Below are 21,779 nucleotides of genomic sequence, written 5' to 3' on the forward strand. Positions count from 1 at the left end.
CCAATTGTTGTTGGGTTCTGTCAAGATGGTTCTGACTCATAGTGACCTTATGTGCAAGAGAACAAAACACTGCCCAGTCCTACGCCATCCTCACAATCATTGCTATGTTTGAGCCAATAGGGTTCTGGAATGTACAGGTTCTGCATGAGCACAATTATGTGTTCTGGAATTACTATTCTTTGCAATGTTATCCATAATTTGTTATGATCCACACAATCGAATGCCTTTACACAGTCAATAAAACACAGGTAAACATCTTTCTGGTATCCTCTGCTTTCAGCCAAGATCCATCTGACATCAGCAATGATATCCTTCATTCCATGTCCTCTTCTGAATCTGGCTTGAACTTCTGGCAGTTCCCTGTCAACGGACTGCTACAACCGTTTTTGAATGATCTTCAGCATAGTTTTACTTGCATGTGATATTAATGATAAACCAAAACATGTTGTCAAGTAGATAGTGATCCTGTAAGTAGAACTGCCCCATAGAGTTCCCAAGATTGTAATCTTCACGGAAGCTAACTGCCACATCTTTCCTCCAAGAAGCAGCTGGTGGCTTCCAACTGCTGACCTTTTGGTTAGCAGTCCAGCGCTCAGGGCTCCTGATATCAATGATACTGTTTGATGATTTCTGCGTTCCGTTGGATCACTTTTCTTTGAAATGGAAACTTATATGGATTTCTTCCAGACAGAAAAATGCTCAAATCTGTCTTCAAGTACAGCGAGCGTGCTCTTCTAGAAGCGAGGATGGCGAGACTTCATCTCACATACTTGGAACATGTTACCAGGAGGGAACAGTTCCTGGAGAAGGACACCATGCTCGGTAAGGTAGAGGGTCATCCAAAAAGAGGAAGACCCTCAATGAGACGGATTGACACAGTGTCTGCAACAATGGGCTCGAGCACAGCAATGATCACGAGGATGGCGCGTGACCGGCCAGTGCTTCCTTCTGTTGCACATACGGTCTGCACCTAACAAAAACCAAGAGTGTATTCGAGTTTCTGTCTTTCCACTTTTTTGCTAATTCTTTGGTACGGTCAGACTTTTTAAATTTTGCCCACCTGGGGTGAATTCGAGTGTTTTCTTAAGAAAGAAAACCTTGACTTCTATATGGGCTTTCTGGAAGAGCTGGCGCCACAACCAACAAGCCAGGGGGCGCCGATCTCCGGGAGTAACGAGGAGCGCGGGGTAGAGCGCCCCGCGGCGCACCGGGGACCGGAAGCGGGTCTGTTTCCAGCCCCCGCCGAGGGCAGAGAAGAAAAGGTCCGCTTCCGGTCGGAGCCGCCATCTCGCTGTGAGACAGCAGTAGCCGGAGTCGTGCGATGTTGTCCTCGGCAGCTACGCTCCCTGCGCCCGGCCGCGAGCTGGGGATGGATTCTTTCGGCGCCGCGGGGCCCTTGCAGCTGCGCTTTTCGCCCTACGCCTTTAACGGAGGGTAAAGCCCTGGGAAGCCCGCGCTCTCTTCCGCCTTGCCTTCCTTCGCTGCCAAAGCGTCTCTAGGGTCGCGGGTGGGAGGGCGCTCACCTCCCGTGTCCCCCTCATGCTGCTGCTGGGACTCGCCTCAGGGTGGGTGCACGGCCTTGGTTTCCCTAACAGCCCAGTCGTCGCACGCAGGACCGGTTTATAGCGCCCTCCGCCACGTGAGTTGGGAGGATAGAAATTGAAACACATCCTCCGGCCTTGGGAAGGCCTTCAGAATGCCCTTACCGTCTCGCAGGTCTGGACACGGTCTCCTGCCAGAGGCCGAGGGGACAGGCTTAGCGTCCGAAACAAAACCGCGGTTACTGACTGCTCCGGTGGCTAGATGAGTAGATGCTACACCTCATAAAATGGTTTAGTCATTTTCTGTTACTTTAAATTGAAACTGGGATTGATCGACCAGAATTAGTTTTGTTAAGTAGTGTTTTTTGTTGTTGTTCTTTTCTTTTTTAAACGGTTAGCTTAAGTTCAGGAAAAAAGAAAAAAAACTCAAAAGAGGGACTTTCTAATAGGTTATATTCAGGGTTTTTTTTTTAAACCACCCTTATTTAAGTAACACTTTTCCCTGACACTACAGTAAAAGAATCAGGGTTGTGGAGCTATAAATTGAAGCAATGGTTATAGTTTACCAACCAAACTTTGTACAAACAAAATTTGAACATACAGGTGGTTCTTTGAGAAACCCAAAAATAGTAATCAGCTCCTTATGAATTTCACATATTGATGCGGAATTTTTGAGTGTGTTGGACAGTGAAAGACTGATTTTTGCCCAAGTTATAACCCTACAGGGCACCTGTCGCAACAGCTTTTTATTTATTTATTTATTTATTTATTAAGTAAAGCAAAAAGTAACTTTTATTCGGCATATGTTCAAAAGGGCAGAAGTGGCATTTGGACAAGCATGCTTCCACAGCCATGTCTGCCAGAGTCCAAGGAACAGTTACAGAGCCATCAGTATATATTAACATTGCAAATGGGCACAACCATTGAAAGCTTCATCTTTTCACAGATTGGCTGGAAATTGTGATCCTACGTTTTGAATCATCTTTCTTAACAATCATTGGTACAGGTTTCAGTAATGACTCTCAACTTCTTGAACCCACATTTCCTTACCTGCTTTAGCCGCCTCATACGTTTTGGGGGAGAATCAGTTCTTGGGTCGCCCTGATGAGGTAGCTGCTGTTATGGTCCCTGTTGTACATGTGGGAAAGTGAGGGCCTTGAGAAGCTAAGAAACTTACCTAAGCTATCTGCTCAGTGGGAAGGCTAGGTCAGAACCCAGGCAGCTATTTCTGGAGTTCAGGCCCTTAGCCTCCCCGTAAACTACTCTTTAGTACATTGTACAGCCGTCTTGGTACCACTGTCCCATCTGGTCCTCCAGGCAGGGCTGTGACTGCCAGCTGTTTTGTGGCATTAGGACCTGTGTGAAGTAGGCGTTTGCTTGTTTGGTGATGGTGGTGGTTCAGTGGCTTTTCAGTTCCCTCCCTACGGAACCTGTGCTCTGGTGTAGGCTTGACGTTTTCTAGGTAGTGCTCACGGCTGTTTCCCAGATGGTTTATAGCCAGGGATCCCTGTGCTCCCCCTGGCCCCCGGTTGTTCACGCCCTGCTTGGAGAAACATCATTGCCTTTCTGAAGAATTCATTCATTTTTTTTTTTGTCTTTTTCGCTCAGCACCATATTGGCAATTGCTGGAGAAGACTTTTCAATTGTTGCTTCTGACACTCGACTGAGTGAAGGGTTCTCAATTCACACCCGGGACAGCCCCAAATGTTACAAACTGTAAGTAAATGTCTCAGGGCACATTTCCCAACTCCTTTGTGAGGACTTAATGCTTCTAAACAAATGGTTTCATGAGTTTTAGGTTTGCTATCGGGAGCTTGAGTTTTCTCTAGAAAACAGTCTTCTAAATTAGTGTTCCCTGATAGTTTGTCTGCATACAGTCTTCGGATATTTGCCGTATCCAGGTACCTAAATTTTTTTTATCCCGTGTGTTGAAATGAGTTCCTTTATGTGACATTTTGCCTTGGTTTTGTTGGTGGGCGGGGGTGGGGTGGAAACAGGTTGGGAAATTTTTCCCCTGAGCCCTGAGAAGTTTGTTACAGTTGCCCTAGTTCTTTGGAGAAGCTTGTTACTTTTGCCTAGGGAAGAAGCCAGTCCCTGCCAGCAGAAAATGGCAGTTATTATGCAAATAGATGGAGCCACTTGTGGTCCAATGAGGGGATTGGTCAGTTTAGTCCAGCTAGAGGATTAGTCAGTTATTATGCAAATAGTGGCCTGAAAATCCACCCCATAGGATTGAGCCACTAGACCATATAAGGAGTCAGCCCTGCAGAGATAGATGGTCAGAGGCAAGGAGAGAAGAATCAGAGAGAGCTGAGCACCTTCGGGCAGGCTTGCCAGTGGGGCTAAAAGTGCTGTAATACAGACGGTCAGGGGCTGTAATGCTGTAACACTGAAGACGGCTGGAGGCCCGAGAGAGGGAGAGAGAGAGCGCGCGTGAGGATGACAGCATGCGCGTGCCCAGTGGTGTGCACAGCCCAGAGGAGACCTGTCCTGAGGGGCAGTGCGTGGCCGAGAGCTGTCCTACACTGAGGAAGGGACGGGTGTGCTCTTCACTTAGGGAGAGCCTTCCAGACCTTGCCCATGTGCTTCCTGACACTGATCCTGAGTTGTAGCCTATTCCAGGTTGATCCTAGTCCCAAGTTATAGCCTGTTACTTCCCTAATAAGCCGTATAACTGTAAGTACAGTTAGTGAGTTCTGTGAGATATTGTAGCAAATTACCGAACCCAGTAGAAAGAAGAGAGCTGAGGGAAGGGAGATGGTTGATGTCAGATGATGGAGTGGCACAGCAGCTTGGAGAAGTTGGAGATCTGGAACATATTTGACCTCTACCTCATAGGAACCAGCTTTGTGCTGATTCTTACTGATGAAATACCGTCTTTACCCCCAGCCTTTATCATGAAAGTTTTCAAATATGTGACAGAAGCAGAAGACTTTAATAGTGAACACCCATCTCCTAGCTTTACCCAGTACTGTTTCACTGTGATTACTTTAGCCACGTATCTCTCTGTTTTCCATCCCGATGTCCATTCGTTAGTCCATTAGATGTTTTTAAAATCTGCTTTTTTTTAAATCTGTTTAGCTAGTTTTAATGGGCTATCTGTATTTTTTCTATAACTTGTGATAATACACTTATATGTATTGAAAGACAGAATGGTCTGTATATATGACCTGAGTGCGTCTTGCAGATCAGCTGCGGTTTGTATTTAACAGTTTTAGAAATGCTCATGAATGGTGGTTAATTCTTAGGTTAGTCCACAAAAGCCAGTTAGGTCTGAATTGTCATCGGGTGGGACAGAGCAGAGCTTTGGGTTTTGGACAGGGCTTCATGGTATAGTGGGAAGCAGGTACAGAGGGAAAGAGAGTCTGTCTTCCTTTCTGGTCCTCGGCTGGCCCACAATGTAACCTGAAAGCAGGTGGATGTCTGTCTTCATCACCTCAATCCCTCTGTCCACTTCCTCCACTTTGGATGCCCTGTCTCCTGCCCGTAACTTTTCCTCTTTTAAGATGTAACTTCTGTCATGTTAAGAGCAATAAGTGTCATGAAAAAATAAAAGGTAAAAACACATAAGTTTTTATGTAGGTACTGTCCTTGTGCAAGGTTCAGCTCGTCTTGGTAACATTTTGACGTGTGCTTACATGAACACTCTCTTTTCTTTATGAAATACTTTTGACAGAGAGATGTAGGCAGTACAACATTAATGGACACCTGTGTGCCCACCGCCCATCTTCAGAGTCCAGACACCATAAATGCAGTTGAAGTTGCTCAGGCCCCTCTCCTGTGCCATTGTTAGTCCCACCTCTGGGCTGACTTGGAGCCAGGACCCCCCCCCCCAATTCCCCGTGTCTCAGACTCTACATTGATGCTTTATCGTTTGCGTGAAAGCTCCCATTCCTTCAATGCTTCTGGAATTTGCAGCAGCATCTGGAAGAGCTCTGAGATTCTGTCTGACCCTGTTGGAGTTGTGAGCCCGTCTTAGGGGGAGATGTGGGAGCGTCTCACTCCAGTGAGGTTGACCAGGGACTGGATTGTGGAAGTGCCGGTGGTTACCTGGCGGACAGGCCTGGTCGTGTAGGTGTGAGCGCTTCATCAGTTTCTGAAGGAAAACTATCATGTTGCCTCTGCTCAGTGTTGCCTTGACAAGCTGGATTTCAGTTTCCTCATAGGTCAGTATCAAGAATTAGGAGTTAATTTTTGGGACACATGGTTGAATTTGCATGGGGGTACCAAAATTTAATCAGTTCCCTGATTAAGATGGTTTTTTGTTTTGGGGAGGTTTTAAAACGATATGTACACATGCAAGCATGTGTGACTGTTGACAGGATGAACTTCTTGCAAGGGGGTGATTGAGTCAGGGGTGCGCTTTTCAATGTTTACTCAGTGCTGCCAGACTGCCCTTCTGAGAAGTTACACTCACGTGCTTTCCACCCGTTTTTCACAGCCTCACCAGCATTAGGCATTAGGAGGTTTTTGAAATGTAAGTGAGTCTCATAAATAGAAATGGTTTCTTGTTTAGATTTAGACTTCTAAGTGCAGTGGAGGGTCTTTTCATATGTTTTCAGTAGTTCGTGTTTCTCTTTTCGTGAACTGTCTGTCCATATAACTTACCCTTTTTTCTTTCGATTGTGTTTTTTTTTTTTTTGTTATTTGTAGGAGCCCTTTACAGAGTAAGGAAAGTAAAATTAGACTTTGATCGTATGTGCTGCCAATGTATTTTCTTAGTTGTTTTCTTAACTTTGTTCGTGTTTTTCTCCAGAAGTTTTAATTTTTTTATGTAGTCAAATTTATGAAACTTCTGTGTGCTCTTGGGTTTAAACAGGTCTTCCCAGGCCAAGATTATAAAAACTCAGTCATGTTTTCTCTAGTTTATTTGTTGTTTCATTTAGGTGTTGGCGCACCTATAATTTATTTGGTGTAAGGAGTGAGGTGTAGGGAGTGATACTTGTACAAGTATTCCTCATGGGACAGGAAACAGCTAGTCTATCAGGAGGAGTAGTTTTAAATTTAAAGTTGTCTGTGACATGCTCTGCTTTGATGTCGGTCGGCTTCGTGTCCTACCATGTGCTTTTGCAGGACAGACAAAACCGTGATCGGCTGCAGCGGTTTCCATGGGGACTGTCTCACACTCACTAAGATCCTTGAAGCAAGACTGAAGGTAGGTGGTGGCGTCTGTGTCCGTGCTGTTGACAAATCAGCAACGGTTTGTGCGGTTCTTGAGGCCTGCAGCATGACTGGCTGAGAACAGCGGGCAAGTCACCGATCCCCAGGGAGGCCGTCTCTGGGTCCTAGACACGAAACAAGGAGTCCAGTATAAACCACTGCAGGTCCCCTGTTAGACTCTGCACAGTGCAGAACAGGGCTCTCTGCCCTTTAAGAGGAGCTGGAGAGGTTTCTTCTGTAGATGCTCTTCCCTGTAGAATAAGCAAAACGTGTCCTCTGTGGTGGAAGTTAGCTCACACCAGCTTTTAGACCAGAGCTTGGTTTGGAGCCGCCTGCTGACATGCTCCCCCTAGTTGACCAGACGCAGGGGAGGGATGAGCAGGCGCCTGGAGGAGGACTCACAGCCCACCACTGCCCCCTCGCACCCTGGACAGCAGCCACTCCACCCTTCCAGCCTGCTAGACTTTACTCTGTAGCCAGCTGAGGAAAAGGCTTCACACACGGTGGAGACCGGATGAAAGACGGGACTGTATGAGGAAGAGACGAGGACCAGACGCACCCCTGAGTGTCCGTGCGTGTGGGTGGGCACTGTCACTGCCGCTAGACGGCAGTTTGGGAGGTGAGGTACAGAGCCGTCCGACCCTGCTGAGCAGAGGCACTTCTGGACTTGATGGGGGCTCGGGGAGAGCAGACTCCAGGAGATAGAGTCTATGAAAGTGGGCCGTGCACAGTGGTGACCACTAAGTGCACGTTCCTTTCTCACCTGGCAGCAGTGCAGGGTTGGAGCAGGGGCTGACTGGAGCACGGTGTTCAGAGGGGTCGCTCTGTGTCTCAAGCAGGTACAGCCTAGTAGGGTTGTTCCCATAACTCTTGGTATTTACAGCGTCAGTATCCCGTGCTCTTTCCTTATTTAACTTTGTAGGATACGTACTGTAATGTTCACGTTTTTGCCAAGGCCGTCTGGTGTGTGAGAGGATCAGCAGGGGTTGGTGGTATTCTGCTCTGCTTGTCTGTGAGTAACCCTGGAAGTTCGCACGTGCGAGTGGTATAGCATGGAATATGTGACGGATTTAACTGACGCTTACTTTTTAACGTGTCGAAGTGATTTCGCTCAGTATTTACTGGTTGTGAAACTTACTTCAACCTTCCGTGACGTGGAAAGCTCCAGTGACTTATGTTATTGGCGTTTGTGTTCACACCAAACCGAAAACCAAACCCACTGCCACTGAGTCGATTGCGACTCATAGTGACCCCATAGGTCAGAGCAGAACTGCCCCATGGGGTTTCCAAGGCTGTGAATCTTTATGGAAGCAGACTGCCACACACATCTTTCTCCAGGGGAGGGGCTTGTGGGTTTCAGTCGCCGACCTTTCGGTTAGCAGCCAAACGCTTAACTGCTGTGCCACCAGGGCTCCTTTGTGTTTACACAGTGACTCCTAATGCATATTTTTCAAAAAGAAGTTAGAGGACAAAAACGAGCACACGGATCAAAGTCGTGTTTTGTTAATAAAATGAAATAAGCAACAAGGGGTTCACCTTAATGCACAGCCTTGACTTTCATAATTTATTACAAACATGGCTGAGTGAAATGAAACTCAGATCTTTTTTTTGGTAGCTTTTTTCTTGGATACGATGCTGTAGGTGATTTACTCACGGCACACGGTGGCTGACCAGTGACCCTCTCGGGTTTTTGCCTTGAATTCATTGTATGTTTGCATTTCTGTATTTTCTCAGTCTCTTGGGTAACTGAGGATTCCGAGGGTGTAATGAATGTAGGATTGGAAACTGCTGCGCTGTGGTCCTGAGACCATTCTGAGCACTTAGTTCTTTGCTGTATGTGCTTTAAGGACAGGGCTGCTGCCAGTGCTAGAACCATGCAGAGAAAGGGCACTGCCCTGGTGTCTGCTGCCCTCAGAGGCTTCTCACCATCTGCAAAGAGGGACTTACATCTGGGCCTAGGGCAGCTTTGCAGCCGTGCGGTCTCTTTGGCAGTATTCAGCTATGCGGTTGGGACGCCGCAGGAGCAGCGCCAGACAGTATGTGATCAGTCAATGTGGCTGTGTTTCCATAAACCTTACTTACCAAAACAGACCGCAGGCTGGTTGGGCCCACAGGCCGTACTTTGCTGGCCGCTGTCCTGATGTGTAGTGATGGAGAGAGTGAATTTTAGCCCAGGTCACCTGAGTGAGTGCGTGTGTGTGTGTGTGTGTGTGCGTGCACATCTGCTCTGAAGTTAGCTGTGCCTGAGATACGTCGGCATGCAAACTCAGATCTTCAAGGCAGAGAGCTGAGGACAGATTTAGATTTCTTCCCCGTAAAATTCTTTTGGACCCAAACTGGTAGGGTGTAGTAAGCGATGGGTTTCTCTCAGTTAGCAGTCCCGTGCTGTGTGAGCACGGGAGAAGGGGCCTCCCTGCCCGTCTGCTGAGGCTCGAACACCTCCACCTCTGCAGATGTACAAGCACTCCAACAACAAGGCCATGACGACCGGGGCCATCGCTGCCATGCTCTCCACCATCCTCTACTCAAGGCGCTTCTTCCCCTACTACGTCTACAACATCATTGGCGGGCTCGACGAGGAAGGTAGGTGTTTCCCTCGGGGGGGAGGCAGCGTAAACGCGTTAGCCTGACAGCCCCGTTACTGATAATAAAAGGGACAAGAAACTGCAGCTAAAAAAGAGGGGAGCGATGTTCCAAAGACACGGCGAATGGCGGATTGGAGCTGCTGTGATGGTGACCGTAAGGATCGGGTGTGAGCTCAGGGTGGGCCCTTGGCATGTTTTTCTTATAGAAAGAAAGCTGTCTGAAGAAGCTTGATCTTGGCACGGCCTAAGCTGTGACTTCAGACATTGTTAATAAGTGTTGTCCCAGGTGCTCTGGGTGGTTGGTGCATGCATCCCATGTCACACCGGTGGCTAGAGCGTACGTTCCAGGTCACACGGGGTGGTTAGAGCACACGTCCCAGGTCACACGGGGTGGTTATAGTGTGCATCCTAGGTCACTCGGGGTGGTTAGAGCGTGCGTCCCAGGTCACTCGGGGTGGTTGGTGCATGCATCCCATGTCACACGGGGTGGTTAGAGCGTGTGTCCCAGGTCACTCGGGGTGGTTGGTGCATGCATCCCATGTCACTCGGGGTGGTTAGAGTGTGTGTCCCAGGTCACTCGGGGTGGTTGGCGCATGCATCCCATGTCACTCGGGGTTGTTAGAGCGTGTGTCCCAGGTCACTCGGGGTGGTTAGAGCGTGCATCCCGGGTCACTTTGGGTGGTTAGAGTGTGTGTCCCATGTCACTTGAGGTAGTGGGTACGTGCATCCTAGGTCACTCTGGGTGGTTGGTGTGTGTCTCCCGGGTCACGTGGGGTGGTTGGTATGTGTGCTGGTGTTTTCAGAGCTTTGTGAGCCTCCTCTTTGATTTCCTGTCAGTCAGACGATGAGGGCCTTGGACACCCTGTCTTGTTACTTCATGTTTCCTTCGTGTATCCGACTCAGAGCCTCATCACTCACTTAGTCACCGCTTGTCACCAGTTCTGATTGGGTGATATTTGGTGCTTCTAAAAACACACTACAACCTCCCTGGACAGCATGTGCCCCTATTTAGTGTTGTTGGAGCAGGCGCTACAGAGAGATGTGCCGCGTTTGAGACACTACCTCCTGTTGTTTGCTCTAGTAGACAGTAGCCCTTGGCCCGTGTTTCCCTCTTCCTCATCAGCATCTCCTGTGACAGGCAGTCTCGCTTCTCGTGGAGTTCATGTTATCTCTGTTGTACACATGGTGGGCTGTGATGAGGTATCCTTTCTTGAACAGCTTTCTTGTTTTTCCTGGAGTTACATTTTTCTCCAACAAGATTTCTGTAACTTCGTCAGTTCTTCGTACTCTCTCGGTACTCTTTACCACCTGTGGATCCTCTCATGTTCTCCGCCCTTGGCCTGCCTGCTGTGTAGGCCCCATGCACCTTGCCTCTGCAGAGCGGCTGCCACCAAGGAAACATCCCGAGCTTTGCTCCTGGCTTTGGCTTCCCTATATTCTGAGTCCTGTGTTTTCCTTTCTTATTTCCTTGTTTTGGTGGCAGACACCTCTCAATAGATTTCTGAAGCAAGAAATCAAGGGACAGTTTTGAGACTTTGCTTTTAGGATCTTTTTTTTATCCCTCATGTTCTGAAGCTGCATGGTGTTGCTCCTCATCCAGGCCTTTGCTCATTTATTGTGTCTTCCTCCCCTTCTCTCCCCAACCACCTGCACGATTAGCCCATCTTAGTCATCTAGTGCTGCTGTAACAGAAATACCACAAGTGGATGGCTTTAACAAAGAGAAGTTTATTCTTTCATGGTCCAGTAGGCTAGAAGTCTGAATTCAGGGTGCCGGCTCCAGGGGAAATCTTTCTGTCGGCTCTGGAGGAAGGTCCTTGTGATGCATCAGTCTTCCCTTGGTCTGGGAGCATCTCAGCGCAGGAACCTCAGGTCCAAAGGACACACTCTGCTCCGGGCACTGCTTTCTTGGTGGTATGGGGTCCCCCTGTCTCTCTGCTCTCTTCACTGTTTTATATTTCAACAGGGATTGGTTTAAGACAGTATCTAATCTTATAGATCTCATCGATATAATTCTGCTATTAATCTGTCTTATTACATCATAGTTACAGAATTTGTATCACATAGGGAAATCACATTAGATGACAAAATGGTAGACAATCGTATAATACTGGGAATCATGACCTAGCCAAGTTGACAGATATTTTGGGGGGACAGAATTCAATCCATGACAACCCCTAGTTCTTTTTTTTTTTTTTTTCATATTATTCGTCTTTTTCTTTTTTTGTTCTTTTTTATGAACATTTTCTTTAGTTTCTAATTCTTTATTTAATTCTTTTTTATTTTTGCTGTTAATTTCCAAGAGCTTTTCCTTAGTTTATGGTTTCCCTTTTTTTAAGCATCCCGTTCTTGTTCAGGGGATGCAGCAGTGCTCTGCATTTCATCAAATTGCTTTTTCTCTTTTTGCCTGTTTATTTTTGGCATCTCTCTTCTACTTTGGAGGCCTCCTTCGAATTCCTGTTGACTTTTTGACTGATGGTTCATATTTAAGAGGATGGTCCAAACACCTGGTGGTGGAGATCTGTGCTGCCTGTCCCTTGGCAGGCTCCCCGTGGTGACGAGAGGGGGGCGCAGCCCTTCTGGTGAGGATCCTAGACCTTCGCTGGACGGGGCAGGGGGATGGGCCTGGTGCAGATTCCAGGCCTGGAGGAGGAAGGAGGTCTCTGCTCTCTTTATTTACCATTCTCACTTAAGGTATCAGTTTTCACTCCTGCCCTTGCCCCGCCCACTGGTGAGCCCAGTGTCCCCAAGCCCAGAGCTTCAACCCAGAGTCTTTGAGAGACTCTGCCTCCATCTTCTGTGGAGGGGGAGGGAGCCGGGAGGACGGCACCCTCAGGGAACGGCGTGGCTACCACTGGTCTGCTGCTCTCCAGCTGCCGTCCGCTCTCCTCTTACATTTCCCCGAGTTCAGACTGGCTTCAGGTTCTCTGCACTGAAGACAGACATGCTCGCTGAGGAGTTCCACACGGCACTGGGGTTACACAGAGGAAGGCCCTGGCCCCAGGGATCCATTCCTGTTACACTCCCCAAAAGTGCTTCCTATGGCTCTGGGCCTGTATATGCTGTGCGCACACGTGCAGCTCTGTGTAAACGGAGCCTTACTCTGCGTGCTTCCTGTCACTGCTGCTGCATATACCATCACGGCAGTGACCTCCCGCCCGTGCATGTGGACTCGCGCCACTGCAGAGGTGACCTCACACCCACGCACACGGACGCATGGCGTTGCACAGCGTGTGGCTGCACCTGACTCCCCTCTGAAGGTGGCTTCCGGGGGACACCTTTGCACATGCATTTCTCCTTATTTGTGGTTATGCCTGGTTACCTGGGGTGGATCCCGGGCAGCCGAGCTGCTCCGTCAGCGGGTACACCTTTGCACTTTGAGGACTTGGCTGCCAGCAGGGGGCAGGATGCCGCTGCGCGCGTCCCTCCCAGTGGCTGGTGAACTCGCTTTAAAACGTTTGCCCAGTAGCTGTTCTACTGTTTCAGTTTACGTATGTGTAGGTGTGTTTTAGTGATACTGTGTTTCCTGGCCTTTTGCTCTTCTTTGGGGCTGCCCCACGCGTGAGCCTTGGCTCGCTTGCTCACTTGCCTGTTAGTCTCGTTCCTGTTGACGTCCGGGCCCTCACTCAGGTGCGTCCACCCTGTGATGTAGGGTGACACCTCTCCTCCTCCTCCTCCTGAGTTCTTTGCTTCTCGCTCTCTGGGTGCCTTGTGACACGTTAGCGTGCCTCCCAGTCAGCTCTGCCGGTCTTGTCTCTCTGCCCGACAACTCCCACCTTGTCAGACGAGGTCTCTCCGCCCCGGAATCGCTGTTTCTTTCTAGGAGCTGTATGGCTTTATTCCCTCTTCATGTTTAGGTCTTGGTGCCTTTGGGGGTTTGTGGGGATGAGAAAAGCACTCAGGCTGCAGGTGAGGCTCTCCGTTCTGCTCTGACCTCCACTTGCCTTTTCTAGGGGTCTGCCCTGGTGGTGCAGTGGTTAAGTGCTACGGCTGCTAACCAAAAGGTTGGCAGTTCAAGTCCGTCAGCCGCTCCTTGGAAACCTTATGAGGCAGTTCTACCCTGTTCTGTAGGGTCACTGTGAGTCAGAACTGACTCGACAGCAACAGGTTTTTTTTTTTTTTTTTTTTTTTCCTTTTCCTGTGGATGCTCTGCTTGTGGATAAACCCCACCCTTCTTTCTGACCTTTGTTTTCTTTCTGCTGCATATGGTTCTCTGAGACGGCTCCACCCTCAGACAGACCTGGGCCTCCTTCTGTTTCTGGCCCATCGGCCTAGCGACAGACATTATCCCCTTGGCTGTGCCCCTCATGCGCTCTCTTTTTTGTGATGCGGTTACTAGACACCCACTGTGACCTCGCTTCTTGTTTCAGGGTGCTTCCAGCAGAAACACGTCCCCGGGTTCTCCCAGGAGACCTCAGATGCTGCTTTTTCCAACAGGGAATTCCGCTCCTGTGATTCTACAATGGAAATAGCAGCCCATGGGTCATGCAGGATGGTCCCTGTCTCCCGTCTCTCAGGACAGGGACTTGGCCCTCAGGTCGTGAGATGGTGGTCCGAGTCTCCTACCTCTGAGGACCAACACTTACAGGAGAACAGCAGTGGAGTGTCTGGGTGGAGGCATAATGTTTGTTCCTTTTACGTCACAACTTGTGTATGATCCATGCTTTCTAATACCCAGAACACAGTTGTTTTTAACAGGCCTGTTATGGATCGAATTGTGTCCACTATACTTGCAGTTAAAAAAAAAAAAAAACCAAAGCCCTTGCCATCCAGTCAATTCCGACTCATAGTGACCCTATGCAACCGAGTAGGACTGCCCCCTAGAGTTTCCAAGGAGCGCTTAGTGGATTTGAACTGCCGACCTTTTGGTTAGCAGCCGTAGGTTTTAACCGCTACACCGCCAGGGTTTCCCCATCTGTGAGTGAGTTTTCTTTGTTATGTTCCTGAGGCAGTATTAGTGTAGGGTGTGTCTTAAATCAGTCTCTTGAGATTTAAAAGAGCAGATTAAGCAAACAGCCAGAAAAGCAGATGGGGAAGATACAAGCCACATGATGGCCAAGGAATGGAGGAGCAGAAGCTGAAAAGAGACAAGGACCTTCCCCAGAGGGGACAGAGACAGTGAGCCTTCCCCTAGAGCCAGCCTCCTACACTGAGGAAATAAATTTCTGTTCCTTAAAGTTGCCCACCTGTGGTATTTCTGTTACAGCAGCACTAGGTAACCAAGACAAGGCCCCTTTTTATAATTACAAGGTGATATCTGCTCTTGTAATACCTTCAAACAATACAAAGTATATAAAGTGATTTCCTCCTTTTTCCGCCCCCAGTCCCACCCAGAGACAGCAGCTCCAGGTTGCTGCGTGTCTCCCCAGACTTCCTTGTCTGGTACTTGGGTACGTGCGTAGAGTGCCTGCACGTGCTGGGGGGCTGCCCCATATTTCGTCGCCCCGTGTGTACATGCCTACTCTCCCAGGCCTTGGGGGTGGGGTGACAGCAAGCATGTCTCAACTCTCAGGAGACTCAAGTGTTCCGGGAGCTGCTCTGAGGGCTTGATGCTTGCACCCCTCACGTCCCCAAGGTGCTCACAGTGAGGCTGTCTTACAGCCAACTTGAAGCTTGGCCAGGCCGTGCAGGAGACCAGGGCAGGGAGAGCTGGCAGCCTCACGGCCAACCTGCAACTCAGCCAGGCCACGCAGGAAGCAGGGGCGGGGGGGCCAGTGGCCTGCCGCAGTCTGCTTTCTGTTGGCACAGCATGGGCACACCCATGTCCTGCCAGTGGGCTCAGGATGCTGGTAACGTTGGCTCATTTATGTGATGCACACATGACCTCATAACACACGTCTGTTACAAGCTGTTTGTAGGCTCATATCCCCTTTCAAGTGAGGAGGTGATGGAGTTGTAGAGTATGTGGTTTTACATTCTGACACTTTGCCTCCACATCGCACTTCAGAACAGCGTAACAGCGTACACCTGCTGCAGGAGGGCCTGGAGCGCCCAACCCCGTACTTTCTGTCCTCTGCACCTGCTGGTTAGGAATGAGCTAATCTAGGTCCTCAGCAACGTAGTGGTTCTTAGTCGTTGTGGGAGTGCAAACCAGGTGGTCACGTTTTGGGCTAGCCGATTGTTTGTATGTGGCGTCTGTGTTTCTCTGACGTTCTCCCTGGGTCAGGTGCTGCTTGTGTGGCCCCTGTGCGGAGGAGCGCGCTCCGTTCCCCCCGCAGTGGAGTCCCAGCCCTCGATGTGAACAGCACTGAGCTCGTGCCTAGCGGTGGCCGAGGGCGTCCGTGCTGCGTTAGCACAGTCCCTGGGCAGTTCGTTACCTGTGTTTGCGACGCCTCCTGGTGGCCAGGATCACAGGATGGCGGTTAGCTCGCTGAGCTTCCCGCTGGCAGACATGTGGCTGCAGCCCTCGTGGGCGTGGATGTGGGCTGACACTGGCACCCTGAGGTCTGGGTGGAGGGAGGGGCCGTGGGTATGGACAGTGAGTGTCCTTGTCACCTCTGACTGGCGCTGTGGTGACCGCGGTCGGGTTGGTGTCAGTGTCATTCACAGTCTGTTGTCTCCCCAGGGAAGGGGGCCGTGTACAGCTTCGACCCGGTGGGGTCCTACCAGAGAGACTCCTTCAAGGCTGGGGGCTCGGCCAGTGCCATGCTGCAGCCGCTGCTCGACAACCAGGTAACACCGTGCTTCCCCGTGTTCCGCACGTGCTCTGAGGGAGCAGGCGTGATGGCTCGGCCTCCCCATCCCCACCTGTGTCCAGAGGGTGGCCATGTCCACTGTCCCCCTCCACCTCCACCTCCACATGGAGGTCAGGGTGGGTCACAGGCAGTCCAGGTACTGGGGGACTTGCGCTCCTCTGTTGGACTGTCCGCCTCCCCCAGCCCAGATTCCCTCCTCTTCCTCTCTAGGTTGGATTTAAGAACATGCAGAACGTGGAGCACATCCCACTGTCTCTGGACAGGGCCCTGAGCCTGGTGCGGGATGTCTTTATCTCCGCTGCCGAGCGGGACGTGTACACTGGGGACGCGCTGCGGATCTGCATCGTCACCCGGGAGGGCATCCGCGAGGAGACTGTGGACCTGCGGAGGGACTGAGCCGCTGACCACTGTTGAGCCGGGCCAGCTGTGTCCCTGGCTGTGGTCTGCAGCTGCAGGCGAACGGGGCCTGCAGGCAGCCTGGTTTATTAAAGAGTCTGCGCGCCATGACCATGTTGTCCTCTCTGGGCTGAGAGCTCGCCAACCCTCCCCTTTCTCTCTCGCTCTGTGATTTTTGTATTTCTGGGATGCAAACTTCCATAAACAGAGGTCGTGTCAGCTCTTCCTTATGTCATTGAGCGAGGAGTATATGCAGAGAGTTTGGCCTTTGGGTTGACTCGTGACTTTACAGCAGTCAGCTCACTCTCTGAGGGGTCCAGCCAGCGTGTTCTCAGGGAGGGCTGTTTTTAAACTACCCAGAGGAGCGGCTTACCTTAATTTTATTATAGTTTTCGTGAGTGTAGGTGGGCTATCAGGATATTCATTCCTGGCACTGTTAAGAAAGCAGGCTGGAATGGATGGCTGTTTTTGTTTTTAGGAAAAATATTCAAGAAATTAACCAGAGTAGAAGTAAAATTGTAAAGACAAATAGCTCTCTAAACAGGCTTTAGCCAGAGACCTGGAATAATTGTCAAACACACCGTGGGACCTGATTTTTGATAGCGTTAAAACAGCTTTTGTTTAGAGCTGTTAATTACATTTTAACTCTATGGTGTTAGTAATTTTTTTGGTGTTGAGCAAGTCAGATTGGACCACTGTCTTAGTCATCCAGTGCTGCTGTAACAAATAGCACAAGTGGATGGCTTTAACAAAGGGAAATTTATTATCTCACAGTCTAGTAGGCTACAAGTCCAAATTCAGGCCATCAGCTCCAGGGGAAGGCTTTCTCTCTTTGTTGGCCTTCTCATCAATCTTCCCCTGGACTAGGAGCTTCTCTGTGCAGGGAACGCAGGTCCAAAGGATGTGCTCTGCTCCCAGTGCTGCTTTCTTGGTGGTATGAGGTTCCCAACTCTCTGCTTGCTTCCCTTTCCTTTTATCCCTTGTGAGATTAAAAGGTAGTGCAGGCCACACCCCAGGGAAACTCCCTTTGCATTGTATCAGGAGTGTGACCTTAGTAAGGGTTTTACAATCCCCCCCTAGTCCTCTTTAACATAAAATGACAATCACCAAATGGAGGACAACCACACAGCACTGGGAATCATGGCCCAGCCAAGTTGATACACACATTTTTGGGGACACAGTTCAGTCCATGATAACCGCTAACGGTACAGCTTGCTTGGTAGCATGACAGTCTGTGCTGTGAATTTCACCATGTTGGCAGGTAGAAACCACTTTTTATTTTACCTCATTTTAAAAATTTAATTCAAATGGTCAAAAATCCCTTGAAGACACATGTTTTAAAATTTTATTCTGCAGACATCTACGATTCCAGGTGTTCCTCAGCCTCAGGCAGCGGGTGCATGGTGAGGTCTGTGCACATGTCTTAGGGTGTCCAACTGAAACCAGACTGTCCTGTTCAAAAGACATCTTCATGTTTAATTTCATAAACTACATCTGTTTTATGTTTTGTCCAAGGGATTTCCTGCTGATTCCGGCCTCATTTTTCACTATTTTAAAAGTTGTGTAAACTGGTGAGTGCCAAGGCCCTCACCCCCCCCCCCCCAGGCTTCTAGGAGGTTCTGCGGGCTGAGGAGAGATGGGTGGTGCAAGGCAGTGGTTCACCGTGTCTCTCCCCACGTACAGGTACAGGCTTGTCCAGTACCCCCCACAGGCCTTGAACAGTCACATCTGAAGTGCCTCTGAGGCAGGCTGGAGACGCATGGTCTGCGGTGGGTGGCATGGGTATCTCCCGGTTCCACCTGACCCCACTGCTTGCTGTGGGAGTCATCTGGCAACAGGCTGACGGGCGGCCTTCTGGAACCAGGCAGAGCTCGAGGTGTGCTCAGTCACAGCCTCCGGCTCCAACTAGAAAGCTGCCCATATCCTCCTCCTGCGCATGGGATTTGAGGAGCCCCCAGTGGATGTGACGAGTGGTGGGCGGTGTCGACCACAACTCAAACTGGCGCTGTATGGACGCGTGTGTTTTAATGGCGGGGGGCGGGGGGTGGCAGAGGGTCTCTCCTCCAACCTGTGCCAGTGTTCCTGAGGTGGGTGGGGAGGGGTGAGGTGGCTGGCCACTCTGCCTCTGAACCGGGCAGCATGGCCTAGTCCTCCTGCCCATGGGATGTGATGGGGAGACAAGCTCTCAGGGAAATGGCCTGGGGATGAAGATGACTGCCTCAAGTGGTAGCTTTTCTCACCTCTCTGTGCTGACCACATCCAGGTCCAGGGCTTCGTCCCCGCTGTGGTCCACATTGTGATCACAGGCTTGTTACAGGCCCTGACTCCTGGGCAGGGCGCGAAAACCTGTGTTCGTCAAATACCAGGTGATTACTGGGGGGGCGCCCTCGGTGCCTTGTCAGATGGTTCAGTCAGAAGTAACTTCTGGGGGACACGAGGAGGGTTTGTTACGGGGGTCTGACCTACAGTGGACAGCTGACTGGTGTGTGGTACTCTGGCCGGGACCCCAGTGCAGCCATCGGGAGGGGACGGGGCATCTGTCAGCACCCCCCACTCCCACCCCGACCTGCAGCCTCAGCAGTGAGCACCCTGGGAGAGCTACCCCTCCTCATGGGGCCCATTGTGTCCCTGCCCCCCGCCGGCCATGGGTGAGCCCAGCTACCAGGTGAGCCGATAGGTAAAGGACCCTGCACCGCTCTAGACTAGGACAGGCCACCTTGCGCCCTCCCCCAGCCCGCGGGGGCTTGGCCTGCACAGCAGCCTCTCTTCACCCCAACCCCTCAGACCCTCCCCGGATGTGTTCTCAGTGATTGGGCTGCTCAGAACTGACCACCCCTGGTGCCCACTCTCCCCTTCCTGACGAAGTTCTGTCGTGCACGGAGCCGTTCCAGCTCGTGTAGATCTCGTGGACGTCTTCCGTGAGCTGTCTGCATTACCTATCAAAGCTATTACTATTTTTTAAACAGTGTCCTCCCCTCCCCGAATCGGGAGCCCCTGGGGGGACAAATGGTTAAGCACTCGACTACTAGCAGAAAGGGTGGTGGTTCAAACCCACCCAGAGGTGCCTTGAAAGAAAGGCCTGGTGATCTTCCAAAAGGTCACAGCCTTGAAAACCCTGTGGAGCAGTTCTACTCTGCACTGACGGGGTTGCCATGAGTCAGAATCACAACTAACAGCAGCTCCCCTATTACTGTGTTCCCATTGTACAAGACGTGAGAGGCACTTAACACCAATGTTTTAAAAAGATACAGAATTTTTAATGGGCGCGGAAAACTGACTCCCCCCCTTCTGATAAGAAAAACTACACAGGTGAGCTGTTCCTAGATGCCGTCACACCCAGAGCCTCCAGCGGCCAGTCCTGGGCCTAAACTTGGGGTGCTCAGGGCCTCTGTTTTCAGTGCCTCACTTGGGGGGGGGGGGCTGTATGGCCTGAAGCAGGCAGAAGTTGGGGCACAAACTGACCCACTGGCTCGTTGGTCGTGGCAAGTGGCAGCACAGGGTGGGCTTGAAATGGGCCCCCGGGCCTCTTGGTCTGTCTCTGATGGTGGTGGCCCTGTGCGCTTAAGTCTGTCAGACACAGTGCTGTGTGGACTCGCTGCCTGATCGGGAGACTTGCCCTTAGCCGAGCAGGGTGGCGTCCCAGGCCCTGTCGGGCTCCCCCCACCGTGTGCCCACGCGCCTCTCTACCCATGGCCTTTCGTGCCTCCAGCTGCCCCGTCACCCCACTTGTCTGAGCTGGTGAGTCATCTTTGAGAAACGTTTTTCCTGTAACGGGAAATCTCATTTCGAAGAACAACATGGGACGTGAGGCGCGCCCACAGGAGCGAACTCTTTGGAAAGTATGGGTGATGGTAAGTGGGACACCACCCTTCTTCCTCGGTGCCTAGGTGTCTGTGAAACGCGGGAAGTTTGGGGCTGCGAGTTGGCGCCGTGGCCAGCAGATGGCGGTGTTGACCCGCCCTGCCACCATCTGCCCTGGCGATGGGCTTGTCACCAGACAAGCGGTTTGGGTCTTGCTTAACTTTGCTTCTGGGAGGAAGCCCAGGCTATCTTACCCCTGTTTTATCACCTGGAAGAAGGGTCACCTTGCTAACACACAATCCCAGCTCATCCTCGCTACCACAGTGGACGGGGCAGAGGAGGGAGGGATGGTGGGCTGCGGTGGTGTGGGGAGACACGTCAGAACTATAGGCTCCCATAAACAGACTGATGGCCAGAGAGGGCATTAGAAACTTCGCCGGACTGCTGACGAGGGCGGTACTGGGTCGTTTTATTTCTTGACCTTCAGTACGTTCCTTTCAAACGAACCTTGATATTGGGTCCTCTAGGGATCCAAGTCTCTGAATGCCGTGGAGATTCCTGGTGAGGATTCAGATAGGCTGTAGGGACAGTCGTGGATGTCTTGGAGAATGTCAGCAGGGTCATGGAGCAAACCTCTGAGTCAGGAGGTCCTGGGACCCAGTGGTGCTCATGTTCCATGTGGTGTCTATTCGTGCTCCCTGCCTCTGGGGGTGCAGGATGAACTTGGCTTCCTTGTCTTTAACATAGGGTTAGGGTTGGGGCCTCTGGTCTAACGGGTTATTCCCCTGGGGCCTCTCATCTGATGGGGGGGTGGAGTCTTCCTCTGGGGCCTCTTGGCTAAGTGGGGCAAGTCTGAACTGCCATTGTCTCCCACTGGCGGGTGCCAAATGTGCTTTCTGTGTATCATGGGTAATTTGTTTCTTTCTGTTTGGCTCAGAAGAGAAATCAAGTCCAAAGCAGACCCCATCATTGGAAATAAAGGAAAATCTGTGGTTACAATGCCATTTTCCAAGCCAGAGGTTGACATGTACTATGATACATGGTCTGACAAATAATTTGAATTCAAGGTTTTATGGAAATCTCCACACTTTTGTAGACTTGTTTTAAGAGTCCCTGCTTAATTTTGTTTTCTTTTTAAGCATTTCTGTTTATTTCAGAAGATGTAACTGGCTTCTGTTTTCCCTTCGTTCTTGCAATCCTTATTTACTTTCTGGAAGTGATTGCTGAGGGCCCGAGAGCCTACTGACCATCTGTGACAGTTCTGATGTTCCCCTCTGTCCCTTGGGAGCTGCTTGGATACCCTGAAGTGTTCACAAGCTCAGGGCAAGAGGACCCGCAGATGCTCTTGCTCCTCAAGCCTCCAACATTATAAAGTTCCACTGTGATTCTCCTGTAGAGCTACTCAGGAGGATTTCCTCTGAAAGTGCTCTTGGCAGCTGGAGCAGGGCCAGCACTTCCAAGAAGAGGCGTGGACAAGACAGCAGAGAGCACAGGGCAGTGGCAGGGGCCCTGAGGCATGACCGTTCTCCAGACACAACATGGAAAGTGGAAGCCAGCTTTGCTATGGGGGAGCAGCTGACACTAAAGTATGACTTTTCCAAG

The 21,779-nt window shown here is 50.6% G+C and overlaps 1 protein-coding gene across 1 annotated transcript; it reads left to right on the forward strand.

Moving 5' to 3' along the window:
- The first annotated feature begins 1,278 nt into the window (after positions 1 to 1,278).
- PSMB1 (proteasome 20S subunit beta 1) lies at positions 1,279 to 16,465 on the forward strand. Its single transcript, XM_004368771.2, has 6 exons — positions 1,279 to 1,434; positions 3,150 to 3,257; positions 6,615 to 6,696; positions 9,155 to 9,284; positions 15,851 to 15,957; positions 16,191 to 16,465. Exons 1-6 carry the CDS (start codon positions 1,322 to 1,324, stop codon positions 16,374 to 16,376), a joined length of 726 nt encoding a protein of 241 aa, XP_004368828.1. The 5' UTR covers positions 1,279 to 1,321; the 3' UTR covers positions 16,377 to 16,465.
- The last annotated feature ends 5,314 nt before the right edge of the window (positions 16,466 to 21,779 follow it).

The sequence above is a fragment of the Trichechus manatus genome, unplaced genomic scaffold (genome assembly GCF_000243295.1).
Source record: "Trichechus manatus latirostris isolate Lorelei unplaced genomic scaffold, TriManLat1.0 scaffold00002, whole genome shotgun sequence".
NCBI classification, from domain to species: Eukaryota; Metazoa; Chordata; class Mammalia; order Sirenia; family Trichechidae; genus Trichechus; species Trichechus manatus.

Bases quoted from the DNA above. Each gene is read 5' to 3' on its own strand.
- PSMB1 (XM_004368771.2), top strand. From the start codon at position 1,322: ATGTTGTCCTCGGCAGCTACGCTCCCTGCGCCCGGCCGCGAGCTGGGG. The intron at 1,435-3,149 runs GTAAAGCCCTGG...TTTTTCGCTCAG, and splicing joins CCCTACGCCTTTAACGGAGG to CACCATATTGGCAATTGCTG. The intron at 9,285-15,850 runs GTAGGTGTTTCC...TTGTCTCCCCAG, and splicing joins TGGCGGGCTCGACGAGGAAG to GGAAGGGGGCCGTGTACAGC.